The sequence below is a fragment of the Podarcis raffonei genome, chromosome 18 (assembly GCF_027172205.1).
Source record: "Podarcis raffonei isolate rPodRaf1 chromosome 18, rPodRaf1.pri, whole genome shotgun sequence".
Lineage (NCBI taxonomy): Eukaryota > Metazoa > Chordata > Lepidosauria > Squamata > Lacertidae > Podarcis > Podarcis raffonei.
The window spans coordinates 515,858-539,475 of record NC_070619.1 but is presented as its reverse complement, the minus strand read 5'-3'; the positions used below and the strand labels follow the sequence as shown (position 1 = coordinate 539,475).

Here is a 23,618-nt window from a genome sequence, read left to right as displayed (position 1 = left end):
GAGAAAGAGAGCGGCTTCCTTTCCGGGTTGCTGGGTAACCGGGCGCTCACTTCCGGTGTGTACCGGAAGCAGAACCTCCTCCCTCCCCTCTCGCCCTCCCCCCGGGTTCCAGGGAGGACAAAAGGCGGCGATGGCGGCGGCGGCGGCTTCTCTGGGGCGGAGAGCCCTGCTCGGGTCGTGGCTGCTCCTGGCGGTCCAGGTGAGGAGGAGGAAGAGGAGGCTCTTCTCATGCAGAGGGCGGGGCTCCTCCTCTCCAGTCCTCCCTCGGGTCCGAGAGGCGGGGTTGGGGCTCGGCTCTTCGGCTGCCCTTCTTCCACAGTGGGAGGCGGGGCTTCTTCCCGGTGGGGGGCGTCTCAGTTGCCCCCTCCGCGAAATGGGCCGAGGCCCCGCCGCCTCGCTCTCCGCGGCGCCCCAGAGGCGTAGGAAGCGGGCCATTTCCACCTGGGGCGCTAGGGACCCCCGAGGGTCTTCCAGCCCAACCCCCTGCAAGGCAGGAATCTCTTGGCCCCGGATCCCGAGATTGCTGCACCACTTCCCTTGGAGCAAAGCGGAGCGCTAGTCCTCTAGCTAATGCACAAGGCGGCTTAGAAAGCCAAGTTGCCTCGTGCTGATAACGGCAAGGTTGCAGGTTTGATCCCCGCTTCGACAGCGTCATATTCCTGTGCTGCAGAGGGTTGGACTAGATGATCCTCAGGGTCCCTTGCAACTCCATGAAAACAGTTGTGCAGGAAGCTGGTTTGCTGTGCTCAGTCTTTGGGTGTGGGGCCAGGGCGCTCTGCCCTGCTGAGCTGCAGGACCTTTCCATTTGAAACAAAGAGGGCTGCTAGTCCCCAGCTCAGCATCACCTCCGCACAGGCTGGCAGCCAATGGCTCTCCAGGAAGGACTGATTCTGGATCCTGCATGCACAGCAAGCATGCCATCATTGGGATACAGCCCTTCCCTGCTGTTGGTGAGGTAGCTTTTGGGGTTTGAGGGTCATTTTTGGTTAGGTCCCCAGCAGTAATGGGCTTAGGAGTTGCTGTGTGGAAAAGTCTGCTGGCAAATGCTTTGACCAGGAGGGAGGGAAGTGTGAAACATATTCAGAGAGAGAGAGAGAAATAGGACAAAGTGCTTGGGTGTTGACAAGTGTATGAACTGACTTGCTGCCCCAATGATGCAGGTTGGGCTGTGCCCTGCGCCTTGGTGATGGTGCTGCTGCTGCTGCTGTCACAGCCTCAGTGCACTAGGAAGAGGTCTGCAGGGTCAGCCCAAATGGGTTGCTCAGCCCACAAATCTTGTTTCTGCGCTGGCAGAAGGTGAGCACAGCCGCTTTCTCCAGGAGACGCCCCAGGGAGGCTCCTTGGGCAAGGAGATAACCTATTTTTGTCCCTTGCCCTCTTATTTAATAATTTATTAAAACTATACTTCCGGGTTAGCGCCATCGACTAATGGCGGATTCCCTCCGAGCTCCGGAGGGAATCGGCTCTGCAGGATCGGGTCTGGCCGCTGCGGTGACGCGGGGACCCTTAAAAATCACAGGCGGTGAAGCCTGTGAACCTGGTGACTCGGCGGGCACCATTTGCGCCCCCCCGACCTGTGAAGAGCCTTTTTAAAGGCTTCGGAACGGGGGACGGGGTGAGCGGCGCGGTGCTGAGAGTCGACTGCTTCTCCTGCAGAGTGAAGCCGCATTGCCATGGTCGGAGAGCGCTGACTTCTTCTTTGGAACAATTGGACTCTAAAAGTAACAACCCGTGAGTACTACGGAAATTGGTATCGTAAAGAATTTTTTTTTTTTTAAAAGAATTAGGCACGATCGGGGAAGGTGTAAAAAGGAAGTCTGCCTCCCCGTCTTGTAAACAAGTTAAAGCAAAGACCTGCTAACTAAGGTCGAGAGAACCTCTTTTTTCCTTCTTTGGTAAAAGACTTTAATTTCACGGTTTGACAGTATAAGAAATCTTGCTGGAGGATAGAAGAGCTAATTTTGGGAGCTGAAGTGTCACCCTCCCGGACCCGGGAGTGTTCCATGAGAGAGCCTGTTGATGAGGTACTAAAGAGCTTGACAGCTGTCAAATTAGCTGTCAAGATAGAAAAAGAGAACTTTGTTTCTGCTGCTTCTGCTGGTTATATCAGTTACAATTTTTGTTATAATTTGTTGAAAACAAGGAAGAACTGATACAAAGTAACTGGATTTTTGGATTTGAACTGGAATGAACATTAAGAAACCAAAATCCCTCTAGAGGGGGTTTTGGGACATTACAAGAATGGCTGGAGGAGGGAGAGTTCAGGCTGAATTGGACAGAGTCTTTGTTCTCTTGGGAAAGTTACAAGGCCAAATTGATGTTTTGGCTATAAATGTTACAACTCTGGACTCAACTGTAAACAATATCATGGAACCTGATAAGGTTTGAATCAGGAAGTTTATCCAACTGAACAGAAAGAGAAATTTGACAACATTGAGTACTTGGAGAAGGAGACATATGTTGTCCCTGAAGAAAAGGAAGGAGGAGCTGTAATTCTGCAGATGATGAAAGAGAACTTGAGGTTTGACATGATGGCAATGAAGGAAAATAAGAACTTGATGTGGAAAATCTGGCCTGAATTGGAGATGGAAAAAAGGAGAGATCTCCTTATGTGGAGATCTGAAGACCTAAGGATTACAAATTTGCTTAAGGTGGAGGTTGGAGCCTTGGGGACATTTGGTTTTGAAAGGAGTAAGAAACAAGATTTGGACCCCACCTTTAAGTATGGAGGACTGGTTGGAAGAAATATGGATCCTGAAGGGCCAGAGCGTTTCCGAGATTTGGTGTTTAATTTTAAGGACTATCAGAAAAACCAGCAGAGAGGAATTGAGAGAGATGTGAGGTCTCCAGGCTAATACTAGATTAAGACTGGTGGATATTTGTGGGGGACTGAAACCAGGAAAGGGGGGTGTGGGGCTTGGGAATCCAAAGGGTACATAATTATAATTATTTTTTACTTTCATTTTGTTTTGGTAATGTGTATGAAATTTGGGTAATTCGTGGAAGGGAACCTGGGTCGACTTTAGAAAGAATGTTTTAAGAATGTGTATTGAGGTACAAGTGTTGATGTTGAAGTTTGGATAAGGTAAAATTGGTTTGTTTTAAAACGGACTAAATCAAAGGAAAATAAGGTTAGCAAAAATAAATTGAGGAAATGAATGAAAGAGAAAAAGTAAAATAATAATATGTTAAATTAAGCATAGAAATAGGTTAAAAATTATGGATAAGGATTTGCTGAATTAACAATTTGAATTGGAATACAAGAAAGGGGGGTATGAGGAGGTCAGGGAAATATGTTATTGAAAAATAGATTTTGTGAACTTTATGTGTTTTTAATTTTTTCTGCTTTTTGCTTTTCTTTTTTTCTTTTTGACTTTATGTTTTTTTTGTATTGTATTAAATTCGAAAATCTTAATAAATATATTTTTAAAAATAATAATAATTTATTAAAACTATATACCGTTGTTTCATAAACTTATACCACAGTGGTTTGTGACAATATAAATGGAACCAAATAGCATCAAAGAAAGTTAGAAATTAGATAAAAGCAAAAATAAAAACACCTAATCTTTGTCTTGGGTGGGGGAAGACACTCTGTTTAAAATTGTTGTTCCTGTGAATTGTTAGCTAGCCTAGTGGCCCTCCTGGGTCATGAGGACGCTGCCATGGCCACCCATCCTGGGTACACCTTCCCAGGAAAGGTGGTGGTGGGACTTAATCTTGTGGGGGGTGCTTGGGGGGAAAACACTAAGAGCTGTTTGACAGTGGAATTTGCTGCCAAGGAGTGTGGTGGAGTCTCCTTCTTTGGAGGTCTTTAAGCAGAGGCTTGACAACCATATGTCAGGAGTGCTCTGATGGTGTTTCCTGCTTGGCAGGGGGTTGGACTCGATGGCCCTTGTGGTCTCTTCCAACTCTATGATTCTATGAAAGCTGGCCTTTTTGCTGCAATGAACTTAATTTGCCTTTTTGCATTTAGCAACTGGTAGGGAGACCCCATCCAGCTGTTTGGGGGTGCCAGCATGTGCCAGTGACTGCCCTCACCTGTAGCTAAACAGCCTCTTCTGCAAAACAAAAACCTCATTCAGGACATTCAAAGTCCTTTGCAGCTGCTGTTGTGACCCTCTTGGCAAGTAGATACTTTGCTAGGGTGAGGAGAGAACTGGTGATATCCCGGCTGGCGCCAGGTAAGGTGTGGTCGAAGAACTGAGCTGCCTCAAAGAATCTCAGGAGAGAAGGGTGTGATAGCAACCACCACAAAGTCACGCATCCCAAAGGGCCCCCTTCCCCCCCGGTTGTTGGAGAGCAGCCAGTGGGTGGAGTATTGAAGCCCCCTGAGAGACAGGATCATGCACCTCGGGTGCAGTGGCTGCAGAAACGGCATGCCTTGGAAGACCCCAGCGGGATGGGGCCTTGCCCTCAAGGGATTCCCTGCAGCATCCAGCTCTGGAGAGCCAGGCTTTGTCACTTGTGGTGCTTTTGGGAGTGACTTTCTGACTCTCCCTTCCTCCAGATGGAGACAAAGACCTGAGCCCTCTAATCTTACACCCACAGCAGTTGAGTGGCTGGTTCTTCCCTAGTGAAGGAGAGATAGATTCCCAGCCCAAGTTGCCAACTCTGGTCACGATGTCCTTGCACGCCCCCCTGTTGGCTGACGGGGGGTCTGCCCATGAATCCTGGTGGACAGCAGCGTGGGAAGTTTCAAAAGCATCCTGCATCCAGATCGTGTGGGCACCTGGGAGCCTGCAAAGTTGATGGGAAGTTGGAGTGATGTGCAACACCCCCTCGCTTTCCTCTTGCTGCCTAGTTCTGGCCCCTTTTGGGTTTTCATTCAGTCCTGTGCGGAGAGTTTTCTCCCTCGTAACACTAGGACTTGTGGGCCTCCACATGAAGCTGAATGTTGGAAAATTCAGGCAGGTGAAAGACAGGACTTATTCACACCATCTGTAGAACTCCCTTACCTAGGAGGTAGTGATGGCCACCAAACTTAGATGACCTTGAAAGAGGAATAGACAAATTTATGGAGGAGAATAAGGTTATAAATGGCTGTTAGCCAACCTCCGGGGTTGGAGGCAGAAATGCTTCTTCATCCCAGTTGCTGGAAACCACAAAAGAGGGCTCTTGTGCTTGAATCTTGCTTGCTGGTTTCCCTTTGGCCTTTGGAGGCTTTTCTTTCATTCTTATGGGAGGTGAGCCCGGATGCTGCCCGAGTGATGGGAAGCAAGTCTTCTCCCTCTGTTTTCCAGGTCTCCTGTGAGTTTGGCATGGTCCGCGTCTTCTCCGAGAAGGGGAGTTCCAAGGGGAAGGACTACTGCATTCTCTTCAACTCCCAATGGGCTCATCTGCCCCATGACCTGGGCAAGGCGGTGAGTGGCTCCTGCGGCACCTCAGCTGGCAGGGTGGCACCTGCCCTGCTTATCGTCACTGTTTACATCTCTAGCCCATCCTTGGTCAAGTTAATGATTAGTCACAGAAAGTCATAGAAGCACAGAGTTGGCAGGGACTGCAAGAGTCATCTAGTCCAGAGGTTTTCAACCTTTTTGAGTCCACAGTTCCCTTGACCAACTACATTCTTTCTGCAGCACCCCTGTGGGGCTCAGGAGCCCAGTTGTGTCACCCCTTGCCTGCTGAGCGGGCACCCTCTCACCCTTTATTGAACACCCTCCCTTATGGAGTGTTCCCTCAGCCCCCTCTGCTCGGGAGTCCTCTGGGCAGAAACAGCTGCCGCCCCTGCACCACAAGGAAGCACCCCCTAGCCAGCCCCAGAGGCACCATTCACCTGGGGAACTTGTTGCCAGAGCTGCTGCAGCAAACAGCTGTCCAATTTTTGGGAGACAGGGATGCAAGAGGGCATCATAGGAAGGAGGAAAGGCACCCCTAAACATCCTTCAAGGCACCCCAGGGTGCCACAGCACACAGGTTGAAAGCCAGCCCCTCGAGGTCCCTTCCAACTCGGTAACTCTGAGATTAAGAGTCACATGCAGTGCCACACATAAACTTTGAAAACCTTTTGTGTGTTTGTGTAAACGTACTATTATTTCGTTTTGTCAGAGAACAATTATAACAAGAGACGAAAATTGAAAAGTGAGAAACCAAACTACAAAGCAGCCACGCAGGATGAGTCCCATTGCCCAGGGGTTAAAGTAACAAAGTCCAAGTGAAGACTATCACAATGTTATCAGATTATTAAGCCTAGTTCAAGATTTGCATGGCTGGGGGTGAAGGTTGCCTTGAAAATGATGGTTCCGTTGTCCATGCATAATAAAGGAATGCCAAATCATATTGAAAGTGTCTGAAGATGCTAGTCCTCACTGCAATCTCAAATTACCCGTGATATACCAGAGACGTGCCAAGCACATAGTGTAAGAGATAGGATTGTTTTCCATTAAGTTGCAATGACAATTCGATCTGCCAAAATCCTATATGGGACCAATTCTTCTGGCAATCTATCATAAAAACAGTTCAGTAGCATTAATTTTGGACAAAAAACAGTAGTGATCATTTCGGTCAAATTTAATTTCTCCCTTGCAGATCTTGGCACACATGCTTCCTGATGTGGCAGGAGCTGGTCCTTCAAGGATTGGGCTCCTAAGTCATTTAGGAGTTTGTAGGCTAGCACCAACTCCATGAATCAGAGCACCCTCCCCTTGGGCCTCAGCTGGCGCCTGCTTCATGATCATTTTGGCCCTGGGGTGAATCACCTTTCTTTGCTCAGGCCTGTTGGAGCTGCTTTGTTGCATTTGGGGCATTCTGAGCTTCCTTTGTTGTTCCTCTGAAGGCGAGGAGCAGCTTAGAGGGCTCCATTTTCCTCTCCTCATGTTCTCCTCTTCCTCCTTTCCTCCTCCAGTCTCTGCTGCAGCTGCAGGACCAGACGGTCTCCGTCCTGTGTGCTCCTTCAGACGTTCCTGACGGCGGCTTCAGCAGCACCATCCCCATGGTCATGCGGGGCAACTGCACCTTCTATGAGAAAGTCCGGCTGGCCCAGATCAACGGGGCAAGGGGGCTGCTGATCGTCAGTCGAGAGAGGCTGGTGAGTCCCCGGGGAGGGGCGGGGAGAGAAGGCGACACTTCTTCCTGCTGCCAGCCTGGCGGGAATTAGGGCATTCTTTCCTCTTTCCCCCAAGGAGCTCCAGGTGGTGCTCATGCGTCTCCCCGCTCTCCATATTATCCTCACAACAGCCCAGTGCGGAAGGCTAGGTTGAGAGTTGGCAGCTGGCCCAAGCTTCATGACTGAGTGGGAACATTTGAACCCAAGCCCCCCTCACCTGACACTCTATCTGCTAGGCCACACCGACTCCTCAGCACAGAGGCCCGTCCTTTATTATTACAAATATGTAGGTGTATGGTTACATCTCAAGCCTACCTTTTCCCCTATGGGACCCATTTCTTCTTCTTCTTCTTCTTCTTCTTCTTCTTCTTCTTCTTCTTCTTCTTCTTCTTCTTCTTCTTCTTCTTCTTTGTACCCGCCCATCTGGTTGAGTTTCCCCAGCCACTCTGGGCGGATCCCAACAGAATATTAAAAACACAATAAAACATTAAAATCTTCCCGATACAGGGCTGCCTTCAGATGTTGTGTAGTTATCTCCTTGACATCTGACAGGAGGGTGTTCTACAGGGTGGGCGCCACAACTCAGTAGGCCCTCTGCCTGCCTCCCCGTTGTTGTTCTTGTTGTTGAGTCGTTTAGTCGTGTCCGACTCTTCGTGACCCCCTGGACCAGAGCACACCAGGCACTCCTGTCTTCCAGTGCCTCCCGCAGTTTGGTCAAACTCATGCTGGTAGCTTCTCGAAACTATCCAACCACTGGCTCCCCGTGGCTTCACTTAATTGCAGTGAGGGAACCCTCAGAAGATCTCAGTGTCCGGGCTGGATGATGGGGGTGGAGATACTCCTTCAGGTCTACAGGGCTGAGGCCACTTAGGGCTTGAAAGCACCAACACTTTGAATTGTGCTCAGAATCTACTCAAGCACCCTCTTACTTCCATGCCTCAGATGAGAGCGAAGGCAGCAGCTTTCTGCTGCCCCCAGGCTTCTGCCTCTGAAGCCGGAGGCTCCATTAGCTGCCATGGCCTGAGGCTTGTGGCTAGGACCCCTGCCCACCCCCTGCACTATTCCTTCTGCCCTTCTCACCTCCCCTGCCCAGTCAGGTTGCAATTGCTTTTATATATAGATAGATAGATTTTTTATTGGTAAATGCAATACTCACAAACACAAAACAAACCTATTATACATACAGCTACTTAATACCTAAAAAAACACACAATTAAACATACAATAACAAAAAAATCAACTTAAATTACAAAATAAACTAAACATGAATACATAAATCTTGACTCCCCTCCACCCATGTGTGACTTCCTTTATTTCTTTTCTTCTTTTCGCTGTGCTATCAGTATTATTTTTAACTACCTCCTCTTATGTCCATTTCTTCTTCGTCTTTTACTCTATAAATTTCATTCATTGTGTATTGATATATTTATACCAGAATTATACCAGAACTCCTTCACACAGATCCACTCATCTATCAGTTTTTGATCTGATTGTCCTCTTATCACTGCTCTAAGTCTTGCCAGTTCTATGTATTCACAAAATTTTATTTGCCATTCTCTTATTGAGGTTTTTTTTTCTTCCTTCAAATTATTTGCTATAATAATTCTGGCAGCAGCAGTTGCATATAAGAAAACTTTTTTCCTAGCAGCAGGAATGTCAGTCAATATAATTCCCAAGAGGAAGGCCTCTGATTTTTTATTACATGATATTTTAAGCATTTAAAAAAAATTCTCTTGGATGTTACTCCAAAATTGTTTGATATACATGTACTCCCACCACATATGATACATTGTTCCTATTTCTGTTTTGCATCTCCAGCACAAATTAGATTTTGATTTATAAATTTTTGCCAATTTGACCGGAGTTACGGTAAATACCACTGATACATCGTTTTCATTATATTTTCTCTGATTGTGAAGCAAGCTGTGAATTTGATGTCATTTCTCCATAATTTCTCCCATTGGTCTAATCGGATCCTGTGGCCTTTGTCTCTGGCCCACTTAATCATAACTTCCTTCACCTCTTCATCTTTTAATTCCCATTCTAATGACAAATTGTATATTTTATATAATACCTTTTGGGGGGTTTTTTAGTAATTCTGTTTGTAATTTTGATTATTCTTTGCCAAATTCAATGATTTTATCCTTCTTGAATAGGTGATCAGTTTGGTAGTATTGTAGCCATGTGTTACAATACTGGCTGAGTGCTTCATAAAAACCTCTTATGAAGGCTTTACCTGCATCCCATATCGTTTCTTTTTAGAGTCTGAGGAGACAAGTTCTTGGCCTAGTTTCTTATTTTCTAAAGCCCTTCCTCAGGTTGCAATTGCATCTCCCATCCCTGGCCTGGCAGGCATTCTGCCCCCTCCTGGGCATTCAGCTCCATCTCTGCCTTGTCCTTGGCTGTGCGGTTCTACTCATCTGACTTTCCTTCTTAATTTTCTTCGCTTTCTGCATGACGTCCCTTCTTCTGAGATTAATGTCCCCCTTAAAAATCTTTATGTGTTTTTAAATTTTTTCTTGTTTCGTTTTCTTTTTTGTGTTTTTCTTTGATTTTTTGATAATGGAAAAATCTTAATAAATATCATTTTTTTAAAAAATCTTTTCTGAACAATTAAGAGTTCTAAGGAAGCCGTTCATCTTCTGGGGCTGGGAGGCGCCCTCCCCCCTCCTGCTGCTGCTCTTGTGATGCGTTTTGCCCCCAAATGCGCAGCAGCCATTGATGCGCTAGGCTGGGGATGAGTCATGTGAGCTGGGTGGCCTGGGGTAAACAGAGGAGGATTGGGGCCTGCATGCACTTCTGAGTTTGATACACCATTTGGCTTTGGGGATGGGCAGGCTGGGAGGGTGGGGCATGTGTGGTATCACTTTGTTCTTCCCTCTCATTCCCTCCAGGTCCCGCCGGCTGGCAACCGCAGTCAGTATGAGGAGATTGACATCCCAGTGGCTCTGCTGAGCTACGCTGACATGCTGGATATTGGCAGGGTGAGACCCCGTCCGCGTTCCCAGTCAGGGTCACGGGGCATTAGGGGCAGCACTCCTTTTGGGGCCCCCAAGGCCAGTCACTTACTGGCATTTCCTGGAGGACGTTCTGTTCCCCGGAGGGTAGCTCTTTCCTGGGGCAACTCTTTTTTAGGGTCAGCTGAGCTCCCTTCTCTCTCCCCCTCTTCCTCAGAGCTTTGGGCCCTCGGTCAAGGTGGCCATGTATGCCCCCAACGAGCCAGTCTTGGACTACAACATGGTGATCATCTTCGTGATGGCTGTGGGGACGGTGGCCGTCGGAGGCTACTGGGCAGGGAGCAGGGATGTCAAGAAGTGAGTTGGGGCAGGGGGCCAGTAGAAGCCCCTAAGGGTCATCCAGCCCAGCTCCCTGCAGTGCCATGGGGCTCATCCTGCATTCTTGGCTGTTCAGAGCTGCTCTCTCTGGAATCAAAACATGGGGGACCTCTGAAGAAGCTGCTACCTGCTAGGTCCAAGGCACCAGCCCCTGGGAATCCATAGAAGGTGTTTGGTGAGGTCGAGGCAGCACAGGATCCAGGATTCGTAGGATTCCTTGCATCCATGCCCAATCATTGAGCTCTTGGAGGGAGTCACTGCTAGGTGTTCCTCTCATGACTTCTCAAATAGCCTGATAGGTTGCCTCCTCTATGCGTTTCCCATGGAGCCATTGGCTACCATCCACATCTCATGGCTGCAAATGATTTTGTGAAGCGTGGAGGCAGGCCCTGCTTTGCTGGGGGGGGGGGGAGAGGCCGGCAGCCCTGAGCATCATTTTAGGGTTGCTGAGCCCTCGTAGGATGCCTCCCCTCTTGTCGGTTGGCCCCTCCATGAGTGGTGCAGTACCAGCAAGCACCTCCAGCCTCGGATGACCTCGTCTCGTCTCCCTTGCAGGCGGTACATGAAGCACAAACGGGATGACGGAGTGGAGAAACACGAGGACGAGACAGTGGATGTCACCCCCATCATGATCTGCGTCTTTGTGGTCATGTGCTGCTCAATGCTCGTCCTGCTCTATTACTTCTATGACCACCTAGGTACTTGCACTGGCTTCTCGGTGCTGTTCAGCCTCTCTCCAGCCCCTTGTCTTCATTCATCTTTCCTTGTCCCCTTTCCCCCTGCAGTGTATGCCATCATTGGGATTTTCTGCCTGGCAGCTTCCATCGGCCTCTACAGCTGCCTCTCCCCGTTTGTCCGAAGGTTTCCTCTGGGGAAATGCAGGTAGGAGGCAGAAGACAGTTTTTCTTTGCCACCTTTGGCTAAGTGGCCCTGGCACATGAAGCTTGCGGGGGCCAGTGGACTGGGTTCAAATCCTGCCTGGCCATAGACCCCCCGCCCCCGCCGTGGAAAGAATCAGGTTATCAGAGCATGAATGCTAGTGGGGGGCTGGACAGAACCCCAAACCCTCCTCCTTTGGGACTTGGGAGCAGCTGTGCTTTATCCTTCCCTCTCTGATATATTTTTATTTTCCTGGCTGCAAAATATTAATGTGTGTGGGCTGTTGGTTTTTGTTGCTGCTGGTCTTGTTTAGCAGCCAGTATCTAGGAAACAAGCTCTGAATTCTTAAATGCATTAGATGGGCAAGACATGGATCTCTTGCTCCTCCTTGTACATGTGGGGCAGGGCGGGATCCCCTCTTCTGTGGCTCTCTGGGCTCCCTCCCGACTCTCAGCTGACTCATCTGGACAAGAAAAGGGACCTTGTTGTTGCAGAAAGGTCCTCACTTCCACTGCAGAAAGATGAAAGCAATGAAAGACAGTGCCTCATCAGATCTCGCCCCTGGCAATCAGGCAGAAAACCCACCCTCTGGGTTTTGCAAGTGCACAAATGCCCTTTCCAAGAGCAGTTGACTTGTGGGGTTTTGAATCGGTGCAAGGCAGGTCTGGCTGTATTTGCTTCCTTCTGAGGGGATCTCTGAGATCTTTTTGCCTTTTTCTTGCACAGGTCAGACAAAGAGAGTGGTGGGGGCTGTTCTGAGCTACATAGAAGAGCTGAAAGTCCTGCCCCAGGACAAAAAATGAAGGACATGAACCCTGAACGCAGCCATTTATTATTATTTATTAAATGCGTGAATTGCCCTATATCTGCAGACGTCAGAGCTGTGCCCCTGTTTGTGGGGGCTCCTGGATTTGGCCCCCAACCCCTTTTCCCTTGGTTTTCAAAAGCCTCCACACCAAGCGTGGGGGGAGGGGGGTTGAGTGGGTGGCACTGAGCAACTTAAGAGGAAGGAAGGTTGTCTTTTTTAAGCATCCCTGAGCCCATAGAATAGAAAAAAATAGTCTGTCTGCTGAGTTTGGTGACCGTGGCTTGGTGACCTTGACTGACAGCAGCTCTCGGGCTGTGGCCTCGGGCAGGGAAGGCTTTTCCCCAGCACCTCCTCCCCTGGAGACTGCCCGTGGGCATGGAGCACCTGCTTGGCATGCAGAAGGCGCCAGGCTCCCCAGTAGTAGCATCTCCAACTCAGGCTGAGCAAAGACTCCTTCCCTGGAGACTTGCTGCTGCTGCTGCCAGCCTGTGGGGGCAGATCTGCGCTTGATGGAACAGGCCTGACTCGGCGTCAGACAGCTCTCTGGGGTGGAGGCTCCAAGAGGTCCCTCTCCTACTTGCCAAGTGGGGTGCAGGCCTCTCACCCCGCCTCTTGCCCTCAGGGTCCCCGACAACAACCTGCCCTACTTCCACAAGCGCCCCCAAGTGCGCATGTTGCTCCTGGCTGTCTTCTGCGTCGCCGTCAGCCTGGTCTGGGGCATCTTCCGCAATGAGGACCAGTGAGTGATGCGGTGCTTTTCGTGCTCTCCCCTTGGTGGGGGGGCACCTGTCCCTTCGAAGAGCCCCTTGCTCCCCCCACATCCTATTTTGCACCCCTCAGCTGCATCAGTTGCTCCAGAAAGCAACTTCCTCCTCTGCTCTTCCCCTTCTCCAGCTCTGCAGCGTCCTCTTGGGCACAGGGCGAAATGGGACGTGTCGCAGGGCGGAGGGAATGTCCAGAACCCCCCACCCCAGCTGGCCATGGGGACTCTTTCTTGAGAGGAAGTGGGATGGGGGGAGGAAGGGCGACCGGGAAGTGGCTTGACCCTTCTCCCTCGGCTGTTGGAGGGGGTAGGGCTATTTGCCCTCTGCCCTGAGCCATGGCCATTCCTCCCCCAGGTGGGCCTGGATTCTGCAGGACGCCCTGGGAGTTGCCTTCTGCCTTTACATGCTCAAGACCATCCGCTTGCCCACCTTCAAGGTAAGGCCTTGGGGGGGGAGCTTTGGGGGGGGCTCATCCCCAGGACGGTGGGGAGGGAAGCTGACATGGGCCTCCTGGCTTGGCCTGAGGCTACCTCTCAATGTACTCTGTGACTCAAGAGCCAGAAGAAAGCCAACCTGGGTGAGGGGGGAAGGCAGAATCAACAGTGAGCCTCTGGGAATGACACCCCTCCCTTTCCCTCCTGCCCCCCAGGGCTGCACGCTGCTGCTCCTGGTCCTCTTTGTCTACGACGTCTTCTTCGTTTTCATCACGCCATACTTGACAAAGGTGCATAATTGGCCTGACCGCGTGGGCATTGCAAATGGGGGTGTGGGGCTGATCGGGAGGAGTCAAAGTTGGGCTGGGTTTTTCCGCTGGGGCCATCGGAAGCCCCTTTCCGATTCCCCGATGGGGATTCTTTCCCCAGAGAGGCTCGCCTGATACCCTCATTGCATGTCTTCAGGCACCAGGCAAAAACATTCCTCTTCCCCCAGGCCTCTTTCTTTTTTTGTCCTCTTGCCCCTCCTCACATTTTCCTTCCAGACAGGAGAGAGCATCATGGTGGAAGTGGCTGCTGGCCCGACAGACTCCGCCACTCACGAAAAGGTGAGGGGCTGCCAGAGCGTCCCGGGTTTTGGTAGGGGGAGATGGCCTCTTCTTGGTGGACAAAATGGAGGCGATGCAGGATGAGCCTGGGAGAAGGTCGGGGGGGGGTCATGGTCCAAACACGTAGTGGGTCCAGGATATCCCCACCCCGTCGGATCTAGACCTAGAATGGTCCAGAGACTCCTCAGCCATGAGGGAAGAGGTGTCGGGAAGCACCCCTGGAGAGCAGGCAGGTTCAGTTTTGGGTTCTGGTCAGGCCTGAGAAGAGGCACTTTTGGGGTTCCTCCATCTTTCTCCTTGGGCGCAGGGCGCTTTCCCCATGCCTGGGGGGCTTTGGATTGTGCCATCCCCTGTCGCCCCTCCTTGCCTCAAATGCCAGATACCCTCCTCTGTGGGGCAAGGGCTTGTGGGAGCTTTGGCCCCGTTTGGGACAGCAGAGGGGCTGCTTGTTGACCTGGATGGACCCCCTTCCCCCGGCAGCTTCCGATGGTGCTGAAGGTGCCCCGACTCAACTTCTCTCCGCTGGCACTGTGTGACCGACCCTTCTCCCTCCTGGGATTCGGGGACATTCTGGTTCCAGGTAGGCCCTCTCGCTTCCCACCTTGCTGAGGGGCGAGGTGGCTTTGGGGCTGAGCCCCCGCTCGGCCTGCAGAAGGCAAAGAAGAGCCCCTCAGCCTGGCCCTAAGAGAAGGACTGGCAGAGGAGAGGGCAGGGTCCCTTGGGGCTGGTCCAGTAGGGATGCTGCCCTCTCCTTTGAGGCAGCTCAAGGGAACAGCTGCTCCTAGAGGCAGTCTACCTTTGAGGGCCAGGCCAGAGGGACACAGCCTCCCTGCTGGAGGATGCTGGGGGGGGGGCCTCCAGGGAGTGTCCCTGCTTGGCCTTGTCACTCCTTCCCTTGCCTCAGGCTCCCTCCTCTTTCCTCCCCAGGGCTCCTGGTAGCCTACTGCCATCGCTTTGACATCCAGGTCCAGTCCTCCCGGGTCTATTTTGTCGCTTGCACCATTGGTATGTCTGGCTCCCCCCCCCCATCCTTGCCAACACCTGCCTCCTCCTCCACCCTTGGGAAACCCAGCAGTCCCTTCTTCTTACCTCTCGCCCCACCCTGGACTGGCGGAGTTCATTTATGTGCCACGTTCCTGCCATGAGCTGTGCTGAAAGCAGCAGCTGTGCAGAGCCTGCCAGTAAATTCAGCGACAGTGCCGCCTTTCAGCTCTTGTCCTGAGAAGTGGCTCTCTTGTGGGTGGATCAGGTCCCTTGGGAGCCCTCTGGGTGCAGCCCATCTCCACGTGTGCAACAGGACTGACAGTGTTAGTGCAGTCTGGAAAGGATCCCTGCATTGTTTTGCCCCTAGCAGCAAGTTTTCTCCCAGCAACGGGGTTCCCTTAGCATCCGACTTCTTTATCAGGCTCTGAAGGAGAGAAGGGTGGTTTGTTATAGGCTGGGTGATAATTGATATAACATCCAAAATCAGCTTGACATTCTTCTCGTGATATCGGTTCCATAATTTTTGACCTGGCAATATATCACAAATCATGATGTGGGTGTATGCATAGCATAGCTATGCAAAAAATCCTGATGGGGGAAAAACTGTAAAGCCAGCCGAAGCCTCTCCGTAGCTCCATCCTCATTTCAGACATCATAACACATCAGTCTGTCACAATATTTAGCTGGTGATATATCACAAAATTGAAAGCCAAATATTGCCCAGCCCTAACTGCTCCTCTGTCCAGATGGCTGAAGAGCAGAGAGGAGGAACGATTCTCTGTGCTGAGTTTTCCTGCCTTTTCCATTATAATTTATTATGTTCCATAAATCCTTGAAGCAGAGCTGGAAGGGGCAGAGGTGTTTATTCCCATGTGAGAATTTACCCACAGATGAGATGAGATGAGAAAGACGGGGGGGGCACTTTCTGGGTGCCTGCCAGCTGAAAAGGAGCCCCCGCCTTCTCTCCCCTGTCTCCCACTGCAGCCTACGGCCTGGGCCTCCTGGTGACATTTGTGGCCCTCGCTCTGATGCAGAAGGGGCAGCCGGCGCTGCTGTACCTGGTGCCGTCCACACTCCTCACCAGCTTCGTGGTGGCGCTCTGGCGCAAGGAGCTGCCCATGTTCTGGACGGGAAGCGGATTTGCGGTGAATACCACTTTGATATGAGTCTCCTCCAGAAAAGGCCAGTGTTAGGATAAAAGCCCCCTAACTAGAATTAAAGTTGAGTAAAACTCTTGTTGGCATTATCCTCCACCCCCCAAAAGGGAGTTTTTTGAAAGTGGCTTTTGCAGACCTCCCTCCTCCCCCCAAAGGAGGCCACCATTCACGGCTGGGGGTGAGGGAGGATGGCACATTGGGGGGGGGGCAGAGAAGCCACAGATGGCCAGCTTTCCTCCCCACATGTCGTGATTCCTGCATTGCATGCAGTTGGACTAGACGACCCTCAGGGTCCCTTTCCAGCTCCACAGTTCTTCTCCATCGCTCGGGCGGGGGGCAGAGGGGTGTCGTCTTGGAAAGGGGCAAGAGGCATTCATGGGTGTTGCTGGATCAGGCCTGAGGGCTCCCCTGAGCCCAGCTGGACGCCCCCAAGGGAAGCCCGCAAGCAGGAGCCCTTCCGCCTTCCAGAGTCCAGCTGCCTCTGTAGTGCCACCGCCCAGGGCTCCCATGTGGGGAGAGTTGCTGCCGTCACACGGGGGGGGGCTTCCTCTGGGGGGCGGGACTGAATGCTCAGCTGGGTGGGCCTGGGGCAGGATCCAGCCACTGGACTCCTCAGATGCCCTCAAAAGGCTGGTGTCAGGCTTGGAAGTGGAGATGGGGCTGGCCTGGGTGAACTGCATGAGCTCAGGCCTATCCTGGCAGCCCCCCTGGTTCCATTTGGGCCAGTCTAGAGGGGAGCTGGACACTCCTGGGTGTCCTGGGCTGGATGAGGGCAGCATCTGTACAAAAGCACGGCTGTGTTGTAGTTACCCTTCTCCCTCTCTCTCTCTCCCCCCTCCCCCCCCTGCAATGTGGGGCTGCTCCTGCTTATAGAAAGACCTACCTCAGCCCCCCTTGGTGATCTCCCCAGTCAGCTGCCCTGCAGCCCCCAAGGAGGATGCTTCTCCGTCGTCTCGCCCAGAAGCCAAGGACCAACCAGCCCCCCCGACTCCTGTGGAAGAGATGGTCGGTGGCGGCAGCCCCGCGGACGACGGAGGAGAGGCGTCTGGCTCTGCCCCCTTCCTGGGAGAGGAGCAGGAGAAGGCGGTAGCTGCACAGACTGAGCCCACAGAGGCTTCCCCACAGCCGCCCCATATAGAAGAGCCTGGCGCTTGGGAGGACGGGATCAAGAGCCCCTCTGACTAGAAGACCCCTTTCGCCCCCATCCCTCCCTCCCTTCCCCATCACAGACTAACTTGAGACTAACTATGAGACGGACTCTGCCGCCTTTCGCACCCAGCATCGACGCACACCACGTCTCTTTGGCCATCGAGCGCCAGGAAACTGCGTGCGAAGAAGAGGACAGGCGCTTCACTTCTGGCAACCCCCCTTCCCCAAATATGGTGCTTAATGAAGGTCCCGGTTAGAATTTCAGCGATAGTTTAAAAGCAAAATAGCAGACGCCTTTCCCTTCCTGTTTCATGATGCTGGGATAGTATTCAGATAACTTTTCCTAGGAAAACATAGGCAGTATTTTGAGCTTGGGGGGGACGGATTGTGCTGGCGTTGCTTTAGGATCACTGGGTGGTGAAGAGAGGAGGGGACCCCCACCCTGCTTCCTGCTTCTTTTCTGGCCGTGTCTGGGCTGGATTCTGTTGCTTCCAAAAGAGCTTCTCCCCCCCCCCAAAGGATCTCTGGTTTCTGCCATTCGCTTTGCTTCATTTGCCCCCCCCCCATTGCACACTTTGGCTGCAAAGGCGCCGAGGAGCAAAGGCCACTGGGAAGGGTCTGCTCCACCTTCCTTTGGGGACACCACCTCAGAGCTTGTGCTGTGGGGGGCGCTGGTCCGCTCTGGAGCTGCTCTGGGAACCTTCTGCGTGGGACACCCCCTCTCCCACCTTTGGCAACAGGGCAGCCCAGCCCTGGGGGAGGAGGGGGCTGATCCTGTGTGGACACCCCCTCCCTCCTATCTGGGTCTCTTTTGGGGGGCCCTTTCCCCTCTGTGGTCTTTCTGTGTATCTCTCCCCCCTCCTATTATATCGCGCCTCGTGTTGTTGGTGACCCTTTTTTTTGTTTTCTGGACTCAGACGCAGCAGCTCTGCCACATCTCCCGGCTTCTGCAGAGCACATCTCGGGGGGGGGGCTGCAGCCACCGCCTCCCCTTTCCTGGGTCTGGAGGGGGGGCTTTCTTCCCCTCCCCTTTTGCTTGTGCAGAATGATGGACGCTTGTCTTAGACACTGCAGGATTATGCCTTAATTTAAGCCATTTTATAAATAATGTATATGGGACTTTTATTTTACAAAAGCCGGTTGGGAGAATAAACTTGACAAAGCATCAGTCGTGGACACAGTCCGGGCTCCAGAGTCTGTTTGTTCACCCCCTCCATCCCATCTGGGGGTCTTCTGGTTCTTGAAGCTCCTCTCAGCATCTCCTAGGGAGGTGGAGGGGGTGGTCTAGGCTGCTGGGACACCCCCAGGCGCCACGCAGGCAGAGGCCCCCTCTCCTGCGTCAGGCAGGGAGGGGACATTGGCCTCTGCAAATGGGAGGGGGGTGGAGTTTCCCCACAAGGGCAAGTGGTCTTAGTGCGTTGGCCTTTGGGACCCCTTCCCACTCAATTCCCCCCTGCCTTGACTGGCAAAGGGGAGCTGCATTTTTTATTTTAACTGTTGGCCAAATTTGTCTATCGACCTGTACCTGTAGATCGCAGTGCTGTTCACAATATAAAATTGTCATTTAAACAAACAAAGTACAGAATAGAAATGAGAACAAAGACAACCTAATAATCCCTGGAAGTCACAGGAGAGGAGTGGCTCTGATCCTGCTGGCAGGGTTCCCATTGAAGCACCTGGTCGGCCGCTGGGTGAGGCAGGACCCCCTTGGCCTCATCCAGCAGCTGCCTCTTCTGCTGGGATTCCCCATGGCAGCGTCTTCTCTGGGCCCCATTTATTCCTGCTCAGGAAGCCCTGAATTCAACAACAAAAAATTTCACTGGGGCAAAAATGGCGAGTAGGCATTATATTGTGGCAACCACAGCCCAGGTTTAAGGGGGAACCCCGGAGAAAGATCCCGTCCGTCCCAGGGAGGGTGCTACGTGACTGCAGCTGTCCTTTGGTACACGCTGTGCTCCCCGTCCCGCCGCCGCCTCTCAAATCTGGCTCTAGGCAGCAGCTCCGCACAGCTGAGCTCTCTTCTTGGGTTACTGCCTGGCTTTTGAAAGGGATGTTCAGGGCAGCCCCACTGTTACTGCCATGGCCCAGGGGAGCCCTGAAACCAGAAATGCCAGTTTTGAAGGAGAAGGAAGGATGGCAGGCTTTGAAAATGTGTGATTCAGGCAGGTGGAAATGGCAACACTCAGCTAGGGACTTGTCTGCCATCTTCCACTTCCTCTTTCAGGACTAGCTGCTTATCAGAGCGATGGAGCACAGTGTTGTTTGCAGGTGGGGGTGTCTGCAGGAGATTTCGAAAGGAGCCAGCATTGATACAGGTTTCTGGAGAAACAAATCACCGCACCCCAAAATGCACTTCTGAGAGCTTCCCTCTTGCTTCACAGATGAAAGCTGTGACCCAGGCTTGCAGGTTTGTGAGTTCCTGGACAAGGATGTGGTGACGTCCTTTGGCCCTGGGGAGAGGACTATGTTGCCAGCAGAAGGTTCCACATTCAGACAGCAGCACCTTCAGCCACTTCTCCCATGCCAGGAAGTTGCTTATTTGCAGAAGCATGGCTTTCTTTTTTGTGAGGTTTCCCCCCGATCCTGGCCTAGTGCATCCTCAGGGGGGGGCACTTCTGCCTTGCTCCCAGTGTTCAGCTATTGGTGCTACAACTCCTCAGGGAACCTCCTGGGCTCCTCGGGGCTTCCGGGCCCCTTTGCTGGCAGCGAAATGGAGATGGACAATGGGTGGCCTGGCAGGGCGCCCAGAGGGGGTGGAGGGGGGGCTCCCATCCCAGCCAGTTCAAAGGCTCCACTGGTGGAACCTGAATGTGACTCATCTCAGCTGCAGAGAATCAAAGGCTGCCAGATGACAATGATCCCTTGTTCTCATCCATAATGATAAGCAGGTAACACAGGTGGCCTCTGTCTCTGCTCTGGCAGCAAGAGGCTCTTCGGGGGGGGCGACATCCTCCTCCCTCTGCACCAGCTGATGCCTACTTGCTCAAAACCATCTTTTTCACAATGACCCTTCTCCATCCAATTACAGGGCGGTTCTCCATCTTCTGATCAAATCAGCAGCTCACCCCACACTTCCCAGGGCATTCCACTTTCCAAACTGTTTTTCGCGGTTTCTTTAAAGGACAGATAAAGGGAATTGGCTCTGCTCAAGTGACAGGTGCTTCAGGTTGCTTGCATTGTGCCCAGTTGTGCTTGGATTCCTCTGCAAAATAGCAGCATCCTGGAGGCTGGAGACCTTGACTCAGCTCCAGCCATAGTAAGGAAAGGAAGGGGGATCAACCAGTGGGTGCTGACCTACAGTACTTTGGCAATCCCTTGTAGCCAAGGAAGATTGTTTTCCATGAACATGGTTTTAACAGTGAGTCTGTAAGTGACTGTGGAAGCCAGTTCTGGATCCACAGGTCCTTCCACAGTGGGGACATTGGTTTCCGGGCAGGAGTTGTTCATGGTGAGGGTTTGCCAAGCATGCTTTCCTCTTAACACGTTTCTCCCTTTTGTCCTGAGTTCGAGTGTCTTCAAAGTCCATGACACCTTTGGTAAAGGCTGTTCTCCAATTGGAGCTCTCGCAGGCCGATGTTTCTCAATCATCCATGCTTATACTGCGTTGTTATTTTTTAAAGATTTGCTATGAGAAAGTCTTTAAACCTTTATTGTTGAACACCACAGCATTACACTTTCCATTTTTAAGTTTGGAATAGAGTAGTTGCTTTGGAAGACAATAATCAGGCATCCGCACAACATGACCAGTCCAGCAAAGTTGACGCTGAAGAATCATTGCTAGTGATCTTTGCTTCTTCCAGTACACTGGCATTAGTTTGCTTGTCTTCCTAAGTGATGTGTCAATTTTTTCAGAGACACTGTTGATGGGATCTTTCGAAGAGTTGGAGATGGGACTTATAAGTGGTCCATGTTTCATAAGCATACAGTAAGGTTGGTAGTACAATAGCTTTGTAAACAAGCATTTTGGTTTCCCTGCGAATGTCCCGGTCCTCAAGTGCTCTGCACTTTAATCAGGAGAAAGCTGTACTCGCCGAGTTTAGGCGAAGCTGGATTTTGGCTTCAATGTCAGCCCTTGTGGAAATATAACTGCCCAGATCGGAGAAGTGATTGACACTTTTCAACGTTACACCATTGAGTTGGACTTGTGGTGCTGTTCAACGTTACACCATTGAGTTGGACTTGTGGTGCTGCAGAGGGGTTGTTTTGTAGTTGTTGGTGCAGCACTTTGGGTTTTTGGATGCTGAGCAATGAGCCAAGCTTTTTGTAAGCTTCTGCGAAGATATTTAGGATGGTTTGGAGGTTGTCTTCTCAGTATGCATCATCATCAGCATATTGAAGCTCTATAACAGAAGCTATGGTAACCTTACTCTTTGCTTTCAGCCTACTCAAGTTAAAGAGCTTTTCATCTGTTCAATATACCGTATTGGCCTGAATATAACCCTCACTTTTTTCTGAAATTCTGACTGCGAAAAGGTAAAGTGCAGCTTATATTCACGACGTTACCGTATGCAGCCAGGAGTGCGGGGCAAACAGTGCCAGCAGTTCGGCAAAGCGGCTCCCACCCCGTTCGTAGTCCCCGAGAGAGCGAGGAAGGGGAAAGGCTGCCGGCAACACAGCATGACTCCCCACCCCCAGCATGCAGCCAGGAGCAGTGAGGAATGGAGCGGCTTATATTTGGGTTCCCCCCCTTTTTTTATTCCCCCCTCCAATTTTAAAGGTGTGGCTTATATTCGAGTGCGGCTTATATTCGGGCCAATACGGTATGATTTCTATTCTCGTGGGGAGTTTCCCTTTGACAAAGTGTAGGATCATGGCAATTAAAATAATAAATAGAGCTGGGGTGATAACACAACCCTGTTTAAAACCTGATCCTAATGTGAATTGTTCACTTTGAGAGTCATTGTTATCTGTGAATCTTGCTGTCATATTATCATGGAGGAGCCAAAGGATGTTCACAAATTTATTTTCAGAAGGACAGTCCACAGGGCAGTGTGATTTACAGTGTTGAAGGCCTTAGTCAGGTCAATAAACACCATATATGGGGGGTGGTTTTGCTCTCTGCATTTTTCTTAAAGCTGTCAAGTGGTGAAAATCATGTCCACTGTCCCCCTAGAAGGTCTAAAACCATTTTGGGATTCAGGAAGGGTCGCCTCGGATATTGTTAAGAGACGGTTTGCTAAAATCCTTGCAAAAATTTTGCAAGCCGCAGAGATATGCCTCAATAGTTTCCACAATCAGTTCTGTCTCCTTTTTTAAAGAGATTGATAATATTGGCATCCCTAAAGTCTGATGGGATCTCTTCCATATTTTTTCGATGAGCATGTGAAGTTGTTGTGTAAGTTCTATTCCACCTACTTTGAAGACTTGGGCAGGTATCCCATCAGGTCCGCTGGCTTTGTTGTTTTTCATTTGGTTAATAGCTGTACACAACTCTCCCAGATTTGGAGATACTACAAGTTCATCTCTAATTTTTTTTTTTTTTGCAGAATTTTTGAGAGGACCTCAGCAGCTACAGGGGAGTTGTGCTTAAGGAGATGTTGGCAATGTTCTTTCCAGCGCAGTGCAATAGCTTCCTTATCTTTTAGAAGTGTGGTACTGTCTGCTGGGCGTAGGAGGCATGTGCCATGATTTATTGGCCCATAGATGGTCTTTGTGGTTTTAAAGAAACTGTGCATCATGAGTGTCGGCTAAGCACTCTGGAGCTTTTTTATCCACCAGGTGTTTTTCCAGTTGTCTGGTTCTTTGCACCTCAGCCTTAGCATTGGGTTTTTTCCTTAGTGGCACAGTTTCTATCTCTTTGCCAGATCTGAAAGGCCTTCCTTTTCTTGTCAATAATGTGTTCAATCTCATCGTCATTCTCATCAAACCAGTCCTGGTGTTTCTTGGTTTGGTAACCAATAGTTTGTTCACAGGCTGCAATAATGGATGTTTTTAGCTTGGTCCGGTGTTCCTCAACTTTATCTGGGAAATCTGAAAGCAGATGGTCTTTATGGGTTGTGTGGAAACAATCCCGCTTAATGGGATCTTGAAGGGCTTGAGTGTTCATTTTGCGCCTTGGTTTCCTTCCTTGAAGCCTGTATTGAGGTATAATCTTGATAGCCATCGTGGAGTGTATTAATCTGTGATCTGTCTAGCAGTTGTCAGCATTAATCATAGCCCTGGTAAGGAGCACATCATGGCAATCTTCAGCTTGGACAATTAAATAGACTAAGAGGTGCCAGTGGTTTGACCGAGAATGCCTCCATGATGTTTTTAATTTATTTTTTTGTCGAAAAAAATGTGTGTTGGCAATAACAAGGTTGTGTGCTACACATATTGTCAAAAGTAAGATTCCGTTCTGGTTGCTGTTGCCAGTTCCTTCTTTCCCAATAGTCCCAGGCCACAGATCAAAATCTCGCCCAACTCTTGCATTAAAATCACCCAGGAGGGTAATTTTATCCTCCTTAGGCATCTCG

General features: G+C 50.8%; 1 protein-coding gene across 6 annotated transcripts; it reads left to right on the top strand.

Annotated features, from left to right (window-relative positions):
• The first annotated feature begins 32 nt into the window (after window positions 1-32).
• On the top strand, window positions 33-18,344 carry SPPL2B (signal peptide peptidase like 2B). 6 transcript variants are annotated; one of them, XM_053372830.1, is made up of 16 exons: window positions 98-199; window positions 1,161-1,296; window positions 5,244-5,363; window positions 6,845-7,027; window positions 9,940-10,029; window positions 10,220-10,359; window positions 10,936-11,078; window positions 11,166-11,262; window positions 12,690-12,806; window positions 13,186-13,267; window positions 13,481-13,555; window positions 13,811-13,873; window positions 14,354-14,453; window positions 14,801-14,878; window positions 15,842-16,002; window positions 16,888-18,344. In XM_053372830.1, exons 3-16 carry the CDS (start codon window positions 5,262-5,264, stop codon window positions 17,197-17,199), a joined length of 1,743 nt encoding a protein of 580 aa, XP_053228805.1. In that variant the 5' UTR covers window positions 98-199; window positions 1,161-1,296; window positions 5,244-5,261; the 3' UTR covers window positions 17,200-18,344. The 6 variants fall into 6 exon arrangements, 5 of the variants coding, with proteins under 5 accessions (XP_053228806.1, XP_053228802.1, XP_053228804.1 ...); XM_053372831.1 differs by lacking the exons at window positions 98-199; window positions 1,161-1,296 and adding an exon at window positions 33-55; XR_008328361.1 differs by lacking the exon at window positions 1,161-1,296 and having other exon boundaries at window positions 69-199; window positions 15,842-16,077; window positions 16,888-16,994.
• The last annotated feature ends 5,274 nt before the right edge of the window (window positions 18,345-23,618 follow it).